The sequence below is a fragment of the Corythoichthys intestinalis genome, chromosome 2 (genome assembly GCF_030265065.1).
Source record: "Corythoichthys intestinalis isolate RoL2023-P3 chromosome 2, ASM3026506v1, whole genome shotgun sequence".
Taxonomy (NCBI): domain Eukaryota; kingdom Metazoa; phylum Chordata; class Actinopteri; order Syngnathiformes; family Syngnathidae; genus Corythoichthys; species Corythoichthys intestinalis.
Window position 1 is genome coordinate 10,167,520 of NC_080396.1, and position 16,264 is coordinate 10,183,783.

Genomic DNA, 16,264 nt, shown 5'->3' on the forward strand with positions numbered 1-16,264 from the left:
AGCTCAATTTTTCTGTTTTTTTATCAGAAATTGGAAAATTGCTCAAACTAAGCTATTTTCTAATGCTGATTTCTAAAGAATGGAAAAAGATATGAACTTTTTTTTTCTGCTGAAAGAAGAGAGTCCAATCTTTCTTTTGGTGGGTTCCATGTTTATATAGCAATAGAATTTTCTGTGGGCCTTGCAATAGCAGTCAAAATCCAGTAAAACAGCCGGGAGCGAAGGGGGTTGCTCCGGTGAAAATGGCTGGGAGTGAATGAGTTAAGGTCATTTACCTGTTAATTTTCAGTTACTTCCTGTTGATTTTGGGGTATTTTATGGGTCACTTGCTGTTTATTTTGCGTTACAGAACAGGAAGTGACCTGGGAATCACCCAAATGAATAGGCAGTGACTCAAACTCAACAGGAAATGACCTGTAAATGCCTTAAAATGAACAGTAAGTGACCTGGAAATGCTCTGAAAATCGGACAGAATCATAGGCGGAGTTTGACTTTTAGGGCAGCCGGGGCACAACATGTTGATGACCCCGAAACGCAGTGTCAGCAATAAAATTAACTTAAAAGAATATTTATAATAATAAGTTGACAGTGAGCGTTTTTTTCCCCCCCATTATTCTTGAGGGCAATTCTAAATCAGGTTGCTTAGGCAATACTTGTCGCCAAGATCGTCATCCATTGAATATGGTACGCCCGTCGGTGTTATGCCAATGTAGTTACCCCAGTCAAAATTTTGTATCCTCTGGGCGAAGCCATATGGAGGTAGATTTGTGTCTTTATTATTCAACCCCAAAAAATGTCGCTTCAATTAAGAAAAAAAAAATGGGAATGCAAAAATAAATTTGAAACTCAAAAATCAAACAAAAAAAATGCATGTGAAAGCTATTTTTCTTCGACTTTTTTTTTTTTTGGATTGATTGAAGTAATGTTGATTTGTTTTTGGGCCACATTTTAGCTAGGACATTTTTGTTTTTATTATTCAGTCAAAAAATAAGTTGCCTAAAAAAAATATAGATTTTCAGACAGAAAATTTCTTCAATCAAAAAAGAAAAATTTCAATCATCGAAAAGTTTTTGAATACGAAAAAATATTTGAAATTGAAAAATTTGCATTTGAACACTTAATTTTTCATTGAAAAAGTTTTCTTTGATTGAAGTAATTCTTTTTGTGTTTGGGCCATACTATGATTAGGACATTAGTGTCTAAATCATTCAATCCCCCCCAAAAAAGTTGCTTCAATCAAAAAGACTTCAGAATCCAGAGATTTTCGAAAAAAATCATTTAATTTTTTTTTTTTTTTTCCTATTTTGGGGGGGGCGGGGGGGTTGCAAAGCATATGATTTACAGAACAGGAAGTGACCTGGAAATCACCCAATTGAATAGGCAGTGACTCAAACTCAACAGGAAATGACCTGTAAATGCCCTAAAATGAAAAGCTAATGACCTGTGAATGCCCCGAAAATCGGACCGTATGACTGTAGATGCTCTGGTTTTGAATGAACGAACGTTCCCAGTCTAAATGGATTGGGCATCAATGGCAGCCTATTGGTGTTTTTTTTGGTGTTTTTTTTTTTTTTTAATTGACACCTTTTAAAACAATATCTCGATTCTTGACAGGAGCATATAGATAACCTTTTGGGATACGAAGTATCACGATTAAGGGTGTAACGGTACATGTGTTCTTATTGGACCGTTTCGGTACTTTGCGTTCGGTTCGGAACGGGGGCGGACCGAACGAGTTTCTGACGTAATGTAACCCTTACTTTTCGAGGCTGTGAGTCGATCGGGTTACAGTTTCTTTGTGTAGATTATATATACTTCGTCTTCCCTACTATAATGAGGACCAACACGGTAAGAAACCTCAACGGCGCAACAACGTGGCCGCCGCGAGAATGCAGTGAAACGCGGCCGTTAAAGTTAATCAGCGAATGCACACCAGTCGCAGTGCGGACGGTGTTGCGTCCCAGAAGCGGCTCAACGCGATGCACGCGAAAACAACGGCAGAGTTTATTATTTGACGCGAGACACGGCCCTCCTGCGTCAATACTACTAGCTAGCAGACCGGGCAGACCGGAAGTCACTTGTGTAAGAATACAGTGGATCCAGTCGATTTTCAAACTAATATGCAATCGTAACCCACTTTTTTAGTCCATCAAATCTCTTGAGTGGTAGATCAGGGCACAATTGACTTGTCTTTGTTGATTTACAGTTGTCTTCTCTGCTATAATAATAACCAACACGGTCCATATTCAATACAAAACCCTCCTACCACAACAAAACAAGTAGGAACTAATATTCACATAGGAACTAAAGTTATACAACATGAAATATACAATACAAATGAATACATCACATTTGTAAAATACAAACACACAGTAAAATAAATAATAGCCCATTTAAATAAAATAAATTGAAATGAGCTAAAACACCTGCATTTAAATAATAAGAATAATATACAGATCCTGCTTACACAATTAAATTGATTAATTTCTGAGTGGCGCTTTAACTTGAGAAAATCCACCAATAAAGCTTTTGAAAACCGTTCATAAGAAAAAAAAATTGAGGCATTTGATTTGTAAAATACATGTTAAAATCTTTGTCATTGGGATTGCTTTTCTCTTTAGCACAGGACTTTTTTCTTCTTGCTTTCAGAAAGAAAGCTGACCAATACGCGGGGTCTGAAAGGCAAATTGTTGTTGGATTATTATCTTTAAATACCCGCTACTTTTTGAGCAGAATTCTAGCTTTGTATAGGCTACTGTTCCTATTGTTGAAAGCACAAAAGTGTGTAATAATCAACTAGCACATTTATATTTTGCATTTTGTTTTCTTACTGTACCGAAAATGAACCCAACCGTGACCTCAAAACCGAGGTACGTACCGAACCGAGATTTTTGTGTACCGTTACACCCCTAATCGCGATATATGACCATTTCGATATTTTGTCACACCCCTAGTCACTTCCTGTTGATTTTGAGTTACAGAACAAGAAGTGACCTGGGAATCACCCAAATGAATAGGCAGTGACTCAAACTCAACAGGAAATGACCTGTAAATGCCCTGAAAATTGGACAGAATGACTGTGAATGCTCTGCTTCCGAATGAACGAACGTTCCCAGTCTAAATGGATTCGGCGTCGTGCACGGTCAATGCAGCCTTAGAGTTAACTGAGACACTATTACGGTGGAAGATTTTGGTAGCAACTTGTTGGTTTCTTTTTATTTATTTATTATTTTTTTAGACATTGACACCTTTTTAATATGTTATCTCGATTCTTGGCAGGAGCATATCGATAACCTTTTGGGATACAAAGTATCACGATACATCACCATTCCGATATTTACTCAACACCCCTAATTGTCCGTCTTTTTACAATCCCTGCGACTGACTGGCGACCAGTCCTAGATGTAGTCTGCCTTTTACCCAAAATTGGCTTCAGCACCCGGCAATGATCGCAGTCTTTTTCCACAAAAGGCAGAATATTAGTGTTGAACCGATACCATTTTTAACTTCCAATACGGTGTGGTATCGGTCGATACTGTATGGACACCAAGTTTTTAAAACAAAATATAAAAAATATACTCTAAATTGTTATTCTTTTAATACTACATTTCTGCATAGTAATTCTATAATGTCTAGGTGAGACACTGCTTAATAGAGGCGTGCGAAATTTCCGATTCTTAGATTATTCGCGATTCGGCCGTGGAAGATTCGAGAACGATTCACAAATATCCAAATTCCGATTATTGAATTATACCAGGTAAAGCGGAAGTAAAACACAGTCAGCACGGTCTTTGGGACACAATGAGGAACAGACCGAGAGTAAGTATCATGTCCAACTCATGCCGCTAAATAAAAAAACAATCATACCTGACTGCGGCTGACAGCCGCTACAAACAACGCCCAGTTGCTAGTTGCTCCAAACATACGGCTACAGTAGATATCATATATATGTAGAACTAGATGCAAGATGACAGACAACGTCAGTGTTAGAACATGTATTATTGAACAGAGATGTGAAATGACAGGCTTTCCGGCGTAAGTAAACAGCCGCCATCTTAAAGCAGTAGACCTCTCTAGAAGGCTCTGTTGTAGCGAACCAAATTAACTTTTTATCTAAAATACTCCTAAATCGGCAGAATCTTGTCTTGAATCTATCTTTAAATGATGAAATAGTTTTAAAACTTTGACAAAAGTAGACAGAAGGGAAATTATGGAATAACAGGAGCAATTTTAACAACTGTACCAATTGATTCACAACATTAAATTAATTGAATGTAGTTTAAAGCTGCTGATACAGAATGGGGACTGGAGTTTTTTATTTACTGTTATTCTTATATATTTGTATACTGTTATATGTTAACTTGATACTGAAATAGCAGTTTGGTTTAGCCTGAGAGGATTTTTGAACAATTTTGGAACTAATGTACAAAACATTAAAAAAAAAAAAAAAAAAAAAAGGAGAAGCGTGCATCAATAATCGTTTTATAATCGAAACGGAGCCTCTGAATCGTAATCGTAATCGAATCGTTAGGTGTCCAAAGATTCCCAGCTCTACTGCTTAACTCAACGGCTGCTATTAACGGTGCCAGGCGCCCAATCCATTTGAAGTGGAAGGGCTTCAAAATAAACGTTCAGTCGTTGCCATTGTCCCACTTCAAATGGAATGGATGTCTACTAGTGATTTAAATTCACAGCAGAAGGTTGATTAGATGGTTGATTGACCGTCTGTCATCATTTTGGGATAGGGGACAAGCTCTCCTTTTTTTTCGGCGGCATGCGTGGCTTGTGGCCATCTTGGGTTGGGCGACCCAACAAACTAGTTCTCAAAGAGTACATATTGTGCAGCATCGGCACATTAATTCTTAGTACTCCCCGATGAGGTAATTTTAGTGCTGTATAAGTACCGATACTTGTATCGTTTTCGATGCAACACTACAGAATACATGTTTCCCCTCGGATTTTTTGAAGCTGTGGTGGTGGGCTGCATCGGAGTCGGACAGTCTCACCATGTCGTGCCACGGCGAAATTGCCGTGGCATGACATGGTGAGACTGAGACCATATCTGAGACCATATCAATGACAAATGAGATTGTTTTTTCCCCAAGAAGAACCATAACAAAGATCTTTTTGAAATATTTCATTAGCCAGGCTAATGTCGTAGCTGGTTTTCCCCAAGAAGAACCATAACAAAGATCTTTTTGAAATACTTCATTAACCAGGCTAATATCGTAGCTCTCAGCTAAGGTACATGTACGTAAAATGCGTAGCTGATTACAGCTACATTACCCTACATAATAATACGACTTTTTTTCTCGTAGCAATAGTACGACTTACATGTCGTAGTCCTTTTTTTTTCCTTTTATTTGGCCCTAATTTGGAATGAGCTCGACGACAAGCTAAAAGTGTTGAAATCTATCTCTACCTTTAAAGCAATGCTAAAAAGCATTCTGATCAGTAAATATAAAAATTCCAACATACCTAGGTTATATATTCTCCTCTTCTAGGGAACGATCTCCTTTTTGTGTGTGTATTTAGTGTTTAATGTTATTTTTTTTGTCAGTATGTTATTGTATGAGGATACTATAATATGGAGGAGGTGCACGATAATAATCGGTCCAATAATTATCGGTCCGATAATAAGAATTATGACATCATCCCAATAAATCCAATAGCATTATATATTATCGGGCCTATTAATATTAATTTTGGCACTGTATCGGTGAATTTGGACGTGTGCGTTTGTTTCCACTTCTGTTTTGTTACTGTTCTAGAGGCCTTATTTTTCCATCACTGAGTAATTAACTTTACTATGGCAATTAGCAAATGTTAGCATTATACAGTGTTATGTTTACAAGTTATTGAGTGGCCTTTTGGTTATTGATAGGCTTGCTGTCCTATAATTGCCAGGTTAAGAAAGTTGTTTCATGGACCAAGATGACAAAAGTCTCCTCTCCTGTTGCACCAAATGTTTTATCCGCTGACAAAGCACAATACCTGTTGGGTTTATATTTGTTTTAGTTCTGTGCTTAGTGTTCCGGGGAACACATCGTCAATGATATTGACTGATTGTGATTGACTCTAATTTAGGGCTGTCAAACGATTAAAATTTTTAATTGAGTTAATTACAGCTTAAAAATTAATTAATCGCAATTCAAACCATCTATAAAATATGCCATATTTTTCTGTAAATTATTGTTGGAATGGAAAGATAAGAGACAAGACGCATATATACATTCAACATACGGTACATAAGTACTGTATTTGTTTATTATAACAATAAATCAACAAGACGGCATTAACATTATTAACATTCTCTTAAAGCGATCCATAGATAGAAAGACTGTAGTTCTTAAAAGATAAATGTTAGTACAAGTTATAGAAATTTTATGTGAAAACCCCTCTTAATGTTTTCATTTTATTAAAATTTGTAAAATTTTCAATCAAAAAATAAACTAGTGGTTCGCCATTGCTGATGTCAATAATTACACCATGCTCACTCATGGGACTAACCCATAAAATCAGTTGGAGCCAAACGCCAGCAGAGGGCGCCAAACACCAAAAAACAAGTAACAAGCGAACATTACGCTGTACTGTCATTTTAGTCTGTTTGAGCGGGGCATGTGCGTTAATTGTGTCAAATATTTTAACGTAATTTTAAAAATTAATTACCGCCCGTTATCGCGATAATTTTGACAGCCCTACTCTAAATATATTTATTTGAAAAAATTAATATGGGCACTTTATTTGGATTCAAAACTGTTCTTGTCTTTGTTTTGATCATTATAATAATGTTCATGTCATCATGAAAATTCTGGTTAGGTCAAAGGCAAATCTATGCTGAATCCACCACTAGTATTTTTGACCTACAGGTGTTCAAAAACTCAGGTGAATATACATTGAAAAATTATTTACAGTATACATGTATTATAGGTTATCATATCGGTATCGGCCTTAAGTAGCAGGAAGTTATCGATATCGGTATCGGTTTCAAACAGTGGATATCGTGCACCCCTAGCGATAATTCACCCTTCTCACTCTTCTTCCTATATTTAATTCATCTACTGTTTTTGACTGTGTATTATATTGCCTCTGTAAAGCCCTTTGAGACAACCTTGTTGTGATATAGAGCTATACAAATAAAATTGAATTGAATTGAATTCTTATCATTTTTCTTATAATTGTTTTAATGCACGCAGGCTCCTGGCTATAGGCTATGAGTAGCTTCTTAAGGAGACCTGACTCACACATGATCCTAGCTCAGCATTATGAAATGATGTACACTTTGTGAATGTGAATGTGTGTGTGTGTGTGAATAAATTGAAACCGAAATTGATACGTACTACATTACCACAACAATAATAGTCCTTCTGTTAACGGAGCCATTTCAAGGGGTAGGGGGAAAATCTAATAGCCGTGTAAAGAGTTTTTCTAGTTTCGGTGAGAAGGTGAATAGTTGTTTTTAGTTTGTTTTTTCCACATAAATGCACGTCGAGGTATGAGAGTCATTTTTTGAGTGTCCCAGGGCCCGCGAAACTTGGAAAAAAAGCGCATTTATCAAGTTTTCGCCAGGCGTGATTGCGTATATCTGTCCGCTGAAACAGCCTGATAGCACAGATATAAGTACGCCTGCCCCTCTGCTATTGGATGTGTTGTTGACGTTAGCGCGGTGGTGCTCTGAAATAGAGTAAGGCTGTATTTTCGGCCCCGCCTCTCGGCGCAAATTCATCCAAACTTGGCATTCCGTCCAAGATGGTCGTCCACCGCTCACTTTCGCCAAAAAGTCCGGTCCAAAATATTGTAATAGACTAGTATCTTTATCCAAAGAATCTCTATCATATTGTTATAAAACTGCTGATTTACATCCTTGATGTTTAACTATACCTTTGGCCAATAAATCGCTCCAGCTCAACTACTGCATTTTGACTTCTGTCACAGAGTACACATAATTTCACTCTATTGTGCAATTACATAAAATAGTTTTTAATACTCATGCCTGGATAAAAAAAAACTCAACATGAGTGAAATTAAGAAATAAATTAAGCCTGTCACAATATGCAATAAGTCAATTTATCGCACGGTAAATAAAAATGAGGTGGATAATTTTCGATTTGTTATCGTTGCAGGCCTACTCTAAATGAGAGATTTTTCTTCCAGCTGTTTAATAACAAAGCAAAAATAACAAATCTAGTTTTAAGCTCGCATGCAGCTGGTTGTGATTGGGCGCGCTCGGGTGAGGGGTCCCGATGCCGGGATTGGCGGTGTGGCGGCGTAGGGTCGGTTGTCAACGGGCTTACACTCACAAGTGATTCACACAGTGCTGATTTGTGTACACTCTACCCCTCCCAATCACTTAGCTTATAGTCTCCCCCATCCCGCTCCCCTTCTTTCCCTGGTCAACAGGCCCCCCACATGGTGTCAACCGGAAATACATCTAGTTGACGATAGCACCAACATATTAATAGTTAGTGTAGGCGTTCAATGTATTTCCTGTTGTTGCTTTTCTTTCTTTTCTTGTGTTTCTTTTTTTTTTGTTCCCCCATAACTCCTACCCCTCCCAATCACTTAGCTTATAGTCTCCCCCACCCCGCTCCCCTTCTTTCCCTGGTCAACAGGCCCCCCCACATGGTGTCAACCGGAAATACATCTAGTTGACGATAGCACCAACATATTAATAGTTAGTGTAGGCGTTCAATGTATTTCCTGTTGTTGCTTTTCTTTCTTTTCTTGTGTTTCTTTTTTTTTGTTTGTTTCCCCATAACTCCTTCCTGTTCGCTGCCTTGTCATAATAAATGAGTTAGGTTGAATGATCACAACGGGAGTATGTCATACTCTCAATATGAAACATTAAAACTGTTCAGACCAACCGAACACTTAGAATTCCATTCTCTGTGTCAAACAGCTGAACAGGACAGGTTTAAAAAAAAATTTTTTTTTAAAACAACTAATTTTAACAGTGTTATCTACTGTTATTAGACTATGTCTATCCAGTGTATTCCTTTTGAGTTTTAGCTGTATACCTGTCATCCAAACTCATGGATATGCTGTCTTGTTGTGTTTAACAGGTGCAGACTCATTTGGAGAACCCGACCAAGTACCACATCCAGCGCTCCCAGCAGCAGCAGGTCAAACAGTACCTGGGAAAGCTTGGCTCACAGGTATTGAGCTTGCCCTGCCCCAACCAGTCCTCTGACCACGGGGGCATGCCGCCAGGGCCGGGCAACAGCGCCCCTAACAGCCCTATGGCCTTACTGACCCTGAACTCGAACTGCGAGAAAGAGGTTCCTGCTCTTATTCTCTCTATTTCTAATGAACGCCCGAGCATTTACTTGAACGCATCCTTTTGCCTTAGATGGATGATGTCATCGACGACATTATTAGTCTGGAGTCCAGTTACAGTGATGATATCCTTGGCCTAATGGATCCAGGACTTCAAATGGCTAACACGGTATATTCCTAACAGCCCACACTTAAAGTGGACATACTGTCAAGTGAAAAAATTAGGACACCCCATTAAATGTTCAGTTCTTTGTTAAGAAATGATCACATATCAATGTCTGATCTTGTTTTTCTTAATCTCTTGAAAAGAAAGTGATTTAATTGCAGGTAATCAACAAAAATTAACATTGTTTCACTCATTAAACCAAATATATCAACAAAAATGCATATTCTGAGGAAAAAGACACCCTACCACCTATTGGCTAGTGTTCCCCCCTTTGGCTGAAATAATTTCAGTGAGACGCTTTTTGTATCTATCTACCAGTCTTTGACGTCGGTCTGAAGAAAGTTTGCCCCACTCAACGCAGAATACTTCCTGCTGTGAGATGTTTGAGGGGTTAGTCTTTGGTGGATTTACTGGTATGTTTTGGGTCATTGTCATGTTGCAGGGTCCAGTTTCGCTTCAGCTTGAGTTTTTTCACAGATGATCTCACATGTTCTTTAAGCACTCTCTGATACACGATAGAATTCATGGTGGATTCTATGAAAGTGAGCTGGCCAGGTCCTGCAGAAGCAAAGCATTCTCAAACCATGAGACTTCCACCTCCATGCTTCACAGTTAGTATGAGGTTCTTTTCCTGGGTTTACACCAAACTGTTCTGTTTTAGATACATCCTCAGACTTCATAATGATATATGAAGATGATATATTATGAAGTCTATGATACATCTGTCCAAAGAACATTATTCCAGAAATCCTGGTGTAGCACCTCTGCTGTTAGGCAGAGGGTGATGTGGGCTACTGGACCAGTTCTAGGTTTGGGGAGTGGTACATAAAAAAAGAAGGAACCAGAGACGGATGGAACTTGAACACAAAGCCGGCAATTTTAAATACAATAAACAACAAACAATTAACGAATAAATCATGTGCATCAATTCTTAAGATGTACCTGACGAAAATTATTTTTGTTATCTTATTCGTTAATTTTGTGTTAAGAATTATAATAAAATTTATAGCTTCAATCTTTTTTTTTTCTAATTTATGTTCAATTTTCTGACCACTCAGGCTTTCTAAATATTGTGATTATTCTATTTTGTTTAGTTTTAAAGCAAAATCACAATATTAAGCAACTTTCAATTTGTAACACTCCAAATACTATTTGAAGGCACTTTGGATGTTCAAAATTCTTAAAAGAAAGTTCAACATTCAAAATCAAAAATAGAACAATTTAGCTTGTCAGTTAATTGTCCTCTAAGGATCCAATGGGTTTGTGGTGTGTAGGAAGCACACCATTCAGTTCAATCCATTGAAAAGGAAAACAATAATCCAACTCCAGCTGCAACCTTGGTTGTGATGGTAAATCGTTGTTCAGAAGGGAAAATCCAGCTCTTGGGTTGGCTCGCCACTCGGCTCTTACCGAGAATCCTGTTGTCCTTCTTGACGTCGTCGTCGCTCTTTCAATTGGGGGGTCTGAGTTTCAGGAGAAACTCAGTGGCTTTTCCCAAGGGGGAAAAAAACCTGGCCTGTTATCAGGAGAAATAAATTTTAGACATTTGTACAACAAAAAATAATAGTTTTACCCCAGTCTTGCTGTTAGGAAGGCCGCATTTCGAGACCTAAAATGGCGGCTCGAACGTAGCCGTTAGTTGACCGTGGTCCGTTTATCCACAATACGGCACATTTTTCACATCAAATGAGTTTGTCACAAAATAAAATACGTCATCACTTTTTCATTAAAATAAAATACTAACAATGACACTTGCAGCCAATATAATTCTACGTTTTGTAGTATAAGTTGAGGCAGCTGAATGTGCCTATTGCAAGGTAGCTCCGCTAAAACTAACTTCTCAAAATAAGCATTTTAACAAAATTAAACTTACCAAAACGCATCTGGTTAAAGTTTTGAGCCTTCCAAAGGGTTACACCACTCATGTAGTAAGGCTCAGGATCGGCGTTTTGGGAGAAAAAAATTATTTAATTTGTCTCTTTATTAGCGGTAGCTCGTAGCCAACTGCTACGCTTCCCATTGGTCTCCCATTGAGATTCGTGGGTAGGGGAGGGGCTCTCTCACTCTTAGAAAAAACTTTATTAGTGAAAGCAAAAATTCTTAACCTATTGAATATTTATAAATGTTAATTATATAGAAAATTACCATTTTTATCACTTTAATATGCAAATGACTCACTTGTTCGGTAGTTTATTTATTACTTATTTGCTCTTTCTTTTTTTTTTTTTTAAATATAATGTAATTATTTTAACTGGGGTTACATTGGTCTTTGTCTACATTCACTCTCGCAAACTTCAGTCTGACAGTCATGTTCTTCCTGGAGAGCAAAGGTTTTCTCCTTACACACCTCCCATGAAGGTTAAACTTGTGAAGACTCCTTCTGATTCTAGAGGCATGCACTTTCACATCAACAGTAGCAGGACCCTGCTGTAGGCTCGTGATGACATTTTGGGGTTTTTGGAGACTTCTTTTAGCACCTTGGGGTCTGCTCTCTGAGTTGTCACTTGTTTTGAATGTTCTCCTCTTGTAGACTATTTTCCGGACAGTGGAATGGCTGATTTTATATTCTTTTCAGATCTTTTGAAATCCTTTACCAGACTCATAAGCGTCTACAATGTTCTTTCTGAAGGCCTCAGACAGCTCCTTTGAACTTACCATGGTGTTTTCACTCACTTCAACAGTCAGTCACTGTTGAAAGTATTCTGCGCTGACGAGTGGGGCAAACTTTCTTCAGACCGATGTCAAAGACTGGTAGATTGCGACAAAAACTGTCTCACTGAAGTTATTTCAGCAAAAAGGGGTAACACTATTAGGTGGTAGGGTGTCCTAACTTTTTCCTCAGTTAGAATATACATTTTTGTTGATATATTTGGTTTAATGAGTAAAACAATGTTCATTTTTGTTGTTTACCTGCAATTAAATCACTTTCTTTCCCAGAGACAAAGAAAAACAAGATCAGACATTGATATGTGAACATTTCTTTAAAAAAAAAAAACTGAATATTTAATGGGGTGTCCAAAGTTTTTCGTATGACTGTATAAGGTAAAGTAGGAACCATCTTGCCCATTCAGCTTTCTCTTTGTGTGCCACAGATCCCGGTGCCTGCCAACCTCATGGACATGTATGGAAATCAGGGTATGTCACAACAAGGACTGCCTATCAGTAACTCCTGTCCTGCTAACTTGCCCAACATCAAAAGGGAATACTCAGGTAAGAGAGTATACAGTAAGGGTAAGTCGTCACACTGTTATTTTCTTTACCACGGTGTGCAACAAAAGTGGAATACAGTAGTACCTCGAAATACGATCGCATTGACATACGATCCTTTTTTAAAATTATTATTATTATTATTGTACTGATTTGTATTTCTAGTTTATTTGTTTGGCTATGTGTAATTGTGATTTGTATTTGTACCAGCAGTATATATTAAGGATTTAGCTTAGGTTTTTGGGCTGTGGAACGAAATAATCGAATTAGAATGTATTCTTATGGATAAATCCCACTCGACATACGACCATTTCGACTTACAAAGCAGGTCTTGGAATGAATTAAATTCATATGTAGAGGTACCACTGTACTAGGTTTAAAACTACGTAAAAGTATGTATTTTTAAAATATGCTTCATTCAGAAAAGTTATTTATACATCCACTCACTCATTACTCTGATTTAAGCCAACGTTCTTAACAAATGTTAATGTACTGATCTTAACAGTTGTGCTAATGCTGAAGCTAGCATTAGCAAACATGGTAGTTTGGAACAGGTCGTCACAGTCATTTGGGGAAAAGTTTCACACATGACACCATGCCAAAACGTACATTTTTAGTTGTCTTTAGTTCAACCCTTTATAAGTCAAGTGACTATTTTGGATAATTTTCCCCAAAAATAATATGAAATATTATTATATTATTTCCAGTTAATTGTTCTTGTATTTTATTCCATACTGTATTCATATTTTAAAAAAAGATAAGTTCAAGTTTTTTTTTTAATTGCTATTATATATTTTTTTATAAATAGATATTTTTATCAATAAAAATGTTAATAATTTTAATAAAATTAACTCCTTCTGTGCCATTGAAAATGCTAGACATTCAATCATGGGGTTCTTTTTATCCTCCTCCTGAGAATTTTGATTTGTTTACCACTAATAGGGTGACCAAACGTCCTCTTTTGCCCGGACATGTCCACTAAATTCATGAAAATGGCGGGTTATCATTTTTCACGGTACCAATTAGCGTGTGTTGAAATTGGCTAACGCGTTGCACAGAATACTAATGTAACGGGTACACACACAGTGTATCCGTTGAGTGTATCCGTTGTAGCACGTGGAAACCTCCCCACCGATTCCTTCATGTAAGGACGCTAACGGCTGCGCTGTTGGCTCGAGCTTTAATGGCGCAGTGGTTAACGTCCTTGCCTGCCGACTAGATTCGTCGCGGCGCGCGGGTTGTACTGTGCTGCCTGTGACATGTTCCCAGAGTAGTATGAGAAAAAAAGTTGAACTATTACTACGAGAATAAAAGTCGTATTATAACGTAATGTAGCTGAATATGCAGCTACAGTACCTACTTTAGATCGTGCGTTGCCGCCTCCATTAAAATCAGTAAGGTTGAAAGCATCTCGTGTTTTAGAATCGGTTTATAAATAAGGAAATCCTTAATATTTTGCTTTATCTATATCAAATTATGCTCAATAGAAGGATTTATACTAATGCTTCGTCGTAACTCCCAGCGAAGATACATTTACAGTCCCTGACAAAAGTCTTGTCGCTTATCCATTTTGTAGAAACGATTGCTAATAACCTGACTTTTAATTATTCAGTTGGTTTCAGAAATGGCTCATATGAAAGCGAAGACCCTACCAAATGATGTTGAATGAACAAAAATATATTTGTTTCACTGAAAAAAGATTTATCATCTAGTGAAGACATAAAGGTCAAATTTTGGAAAGACAAAAGTTTTGTCGCCTACAGAAATGGTGTGAAAATTGAACAAGAAATGTACTTCAAATACAAAAATCTGTTACATAACATAAGCGAATTAAGTAGTGGTGCTGTGAGATCCAAATTTAATGTTTTGTATGACTTCCATGGGCTTCGGCAAGGATTCATACAATTTATTGATGAAGTCATCAGGAACATCAAAGAAAGCAGTCTTGCATGCCTCCCAGATTAATTCCATGCTTCCTCTTTCATCCTACCCTAGACATGCTCAATGATGTTCATGTCTAGTGACTGGGCTGGCCAGTCCTGGAGGATCTTGATCTTCTTTGCCTTGAGGAACTTTGAGGTAGAGATTGAAGTATGCGATGGAGCACCATCCTGCTGCAGAATTTGTCCCTTTTTATGGTTAGGAATGTAAGAGGCAGCTAAGATTTGTTGATATTTCAGACTATTTATGTTGACTTCCACCCTGCAGATCGCTTGCACACCCCCATACTGGATGTAACCCCAGACCATGATTTTGCCACCACCAAACTTCACTGTTTTCTGAGTGAATCTCTGATCCATGCGGGCTCCAGTAGGTCTCCTTGAATATCTGCGGCGACTGTGGTGTAATTAAATGGAAGATTCATCTGAAAAATCCACCTTTTGCCACTTTTCCAGCGTCCATCCTTTTGACAGGCTGTGGGCCTTGGCAAATGCCAAACGTTTTTTTAATTGTCTGCACCCTGAGAGATAAATAGTCTGAAATATCAACAAATCTTAGCTGCCTCTTTCATTCCTAACCCTAAAAAAGGGACAAATTCTGCAGCAGGATGGTGCTCAATTGCATACTTCAATCTCTACCTCAAAGTTCCTCAAGGCAAAGAAGATCAAGATTCTCCAGGACCGGCCAGCCCAGTCACCAGGCGTGAACAGGATGAAAGAGGAAGCATGGAAGACGAAACCCAAGAATGTTGATGAACTCTGGGAGGCATGCAAGACTGCTTTCTTTGATGTTCCCGATGACTTCATCAATAAATTAAGGCTGTCAAAATTATCGCGTTAACGGGCGGTAATTGATTTTTTGATTAATCATGTTAAAAATGTTGACGCAATTAACGCACATGCCCCACTCAAACAGATTAAAATGACAGCACAGTGTCATGTCCACTTGTTACTTGTGTTTTTAGGTGTTTTGTCGCCCTCTGCTGCCGCTTGGGTGCGACTGATTTTATGGGTTTCAGCACCATGAGCATTGTGTAATTATTGACATCAACAATGGCGAGCTACTAGTTTATTTTTTTTAATGAAAATTTTACAAATTTTATTAAAACGAAAACATTAAGAGGTGTTTTAATATAAAATTTCTATAACTTGTACTAACATTTATCTTTTAAGAACTACAAGTCTTTTTATCCATGGATCGCTTTAACAGAATGTTAACGCCATCTTGTTGATTTATTGCTATAATAAACAAATACAGTACTTATGTACAGTATGTTGTATGTATATATCCGTCTCGTGTCTTATCTTTCCATTCCAACAATAATTTACAGAAAAATATGGCATATTTTATAGATGGTTTGAATTGCGATTAATTAATTTTTAAGCTGTGATTAACTCGATTAAAAGTTTTAATCGTTTGAGAGCCCTACAATAAATTGTATAAATCCTTGCCGAACTGCATGGATGCAGTCCTTCAAGCCCATGGAAGTCATACAAAATATTAAATTTGGATCTCACAGTACCACTCTTAATTGGCTTATGTTATGTAACATAATTTTGTATTTGAAGTACATTTTTTGTTCAATTTTCACACTACTTTCGTAGGCGACAAAACTTTTGTCTTGCCAAAATTTGACCTTTATGTCTTCATTAAATGATAAATCTTTTTTCAGTG

The 16,264-nt window shown here is 37.5% G+C and overlaps 1 protein-coding gene across 1 annotated transcript in view; it reads left to right on the top strand.

Moving 5' to 3' along the window:
• Window positions 1-16,264, top strand: part of LOC130930795 (microphthalmia-associated transcription factor-like) — a 198,630-nt gene that overhangs the window by 137,349 nt on the left and 45,017 nt on the right. Inside the window, 3 exon segments of the mRNA XM_057858946.1 lie at window positions 9,063-9,345; window positions 9,348-9,445; window positions 12,535-12,652. Of these exon segments, the coding sequence (XP_057714929.1) occupies window positions 9,063-9,345; window positions 9,348-9,445; window positions 12,535-12,652 (499 nt within the window).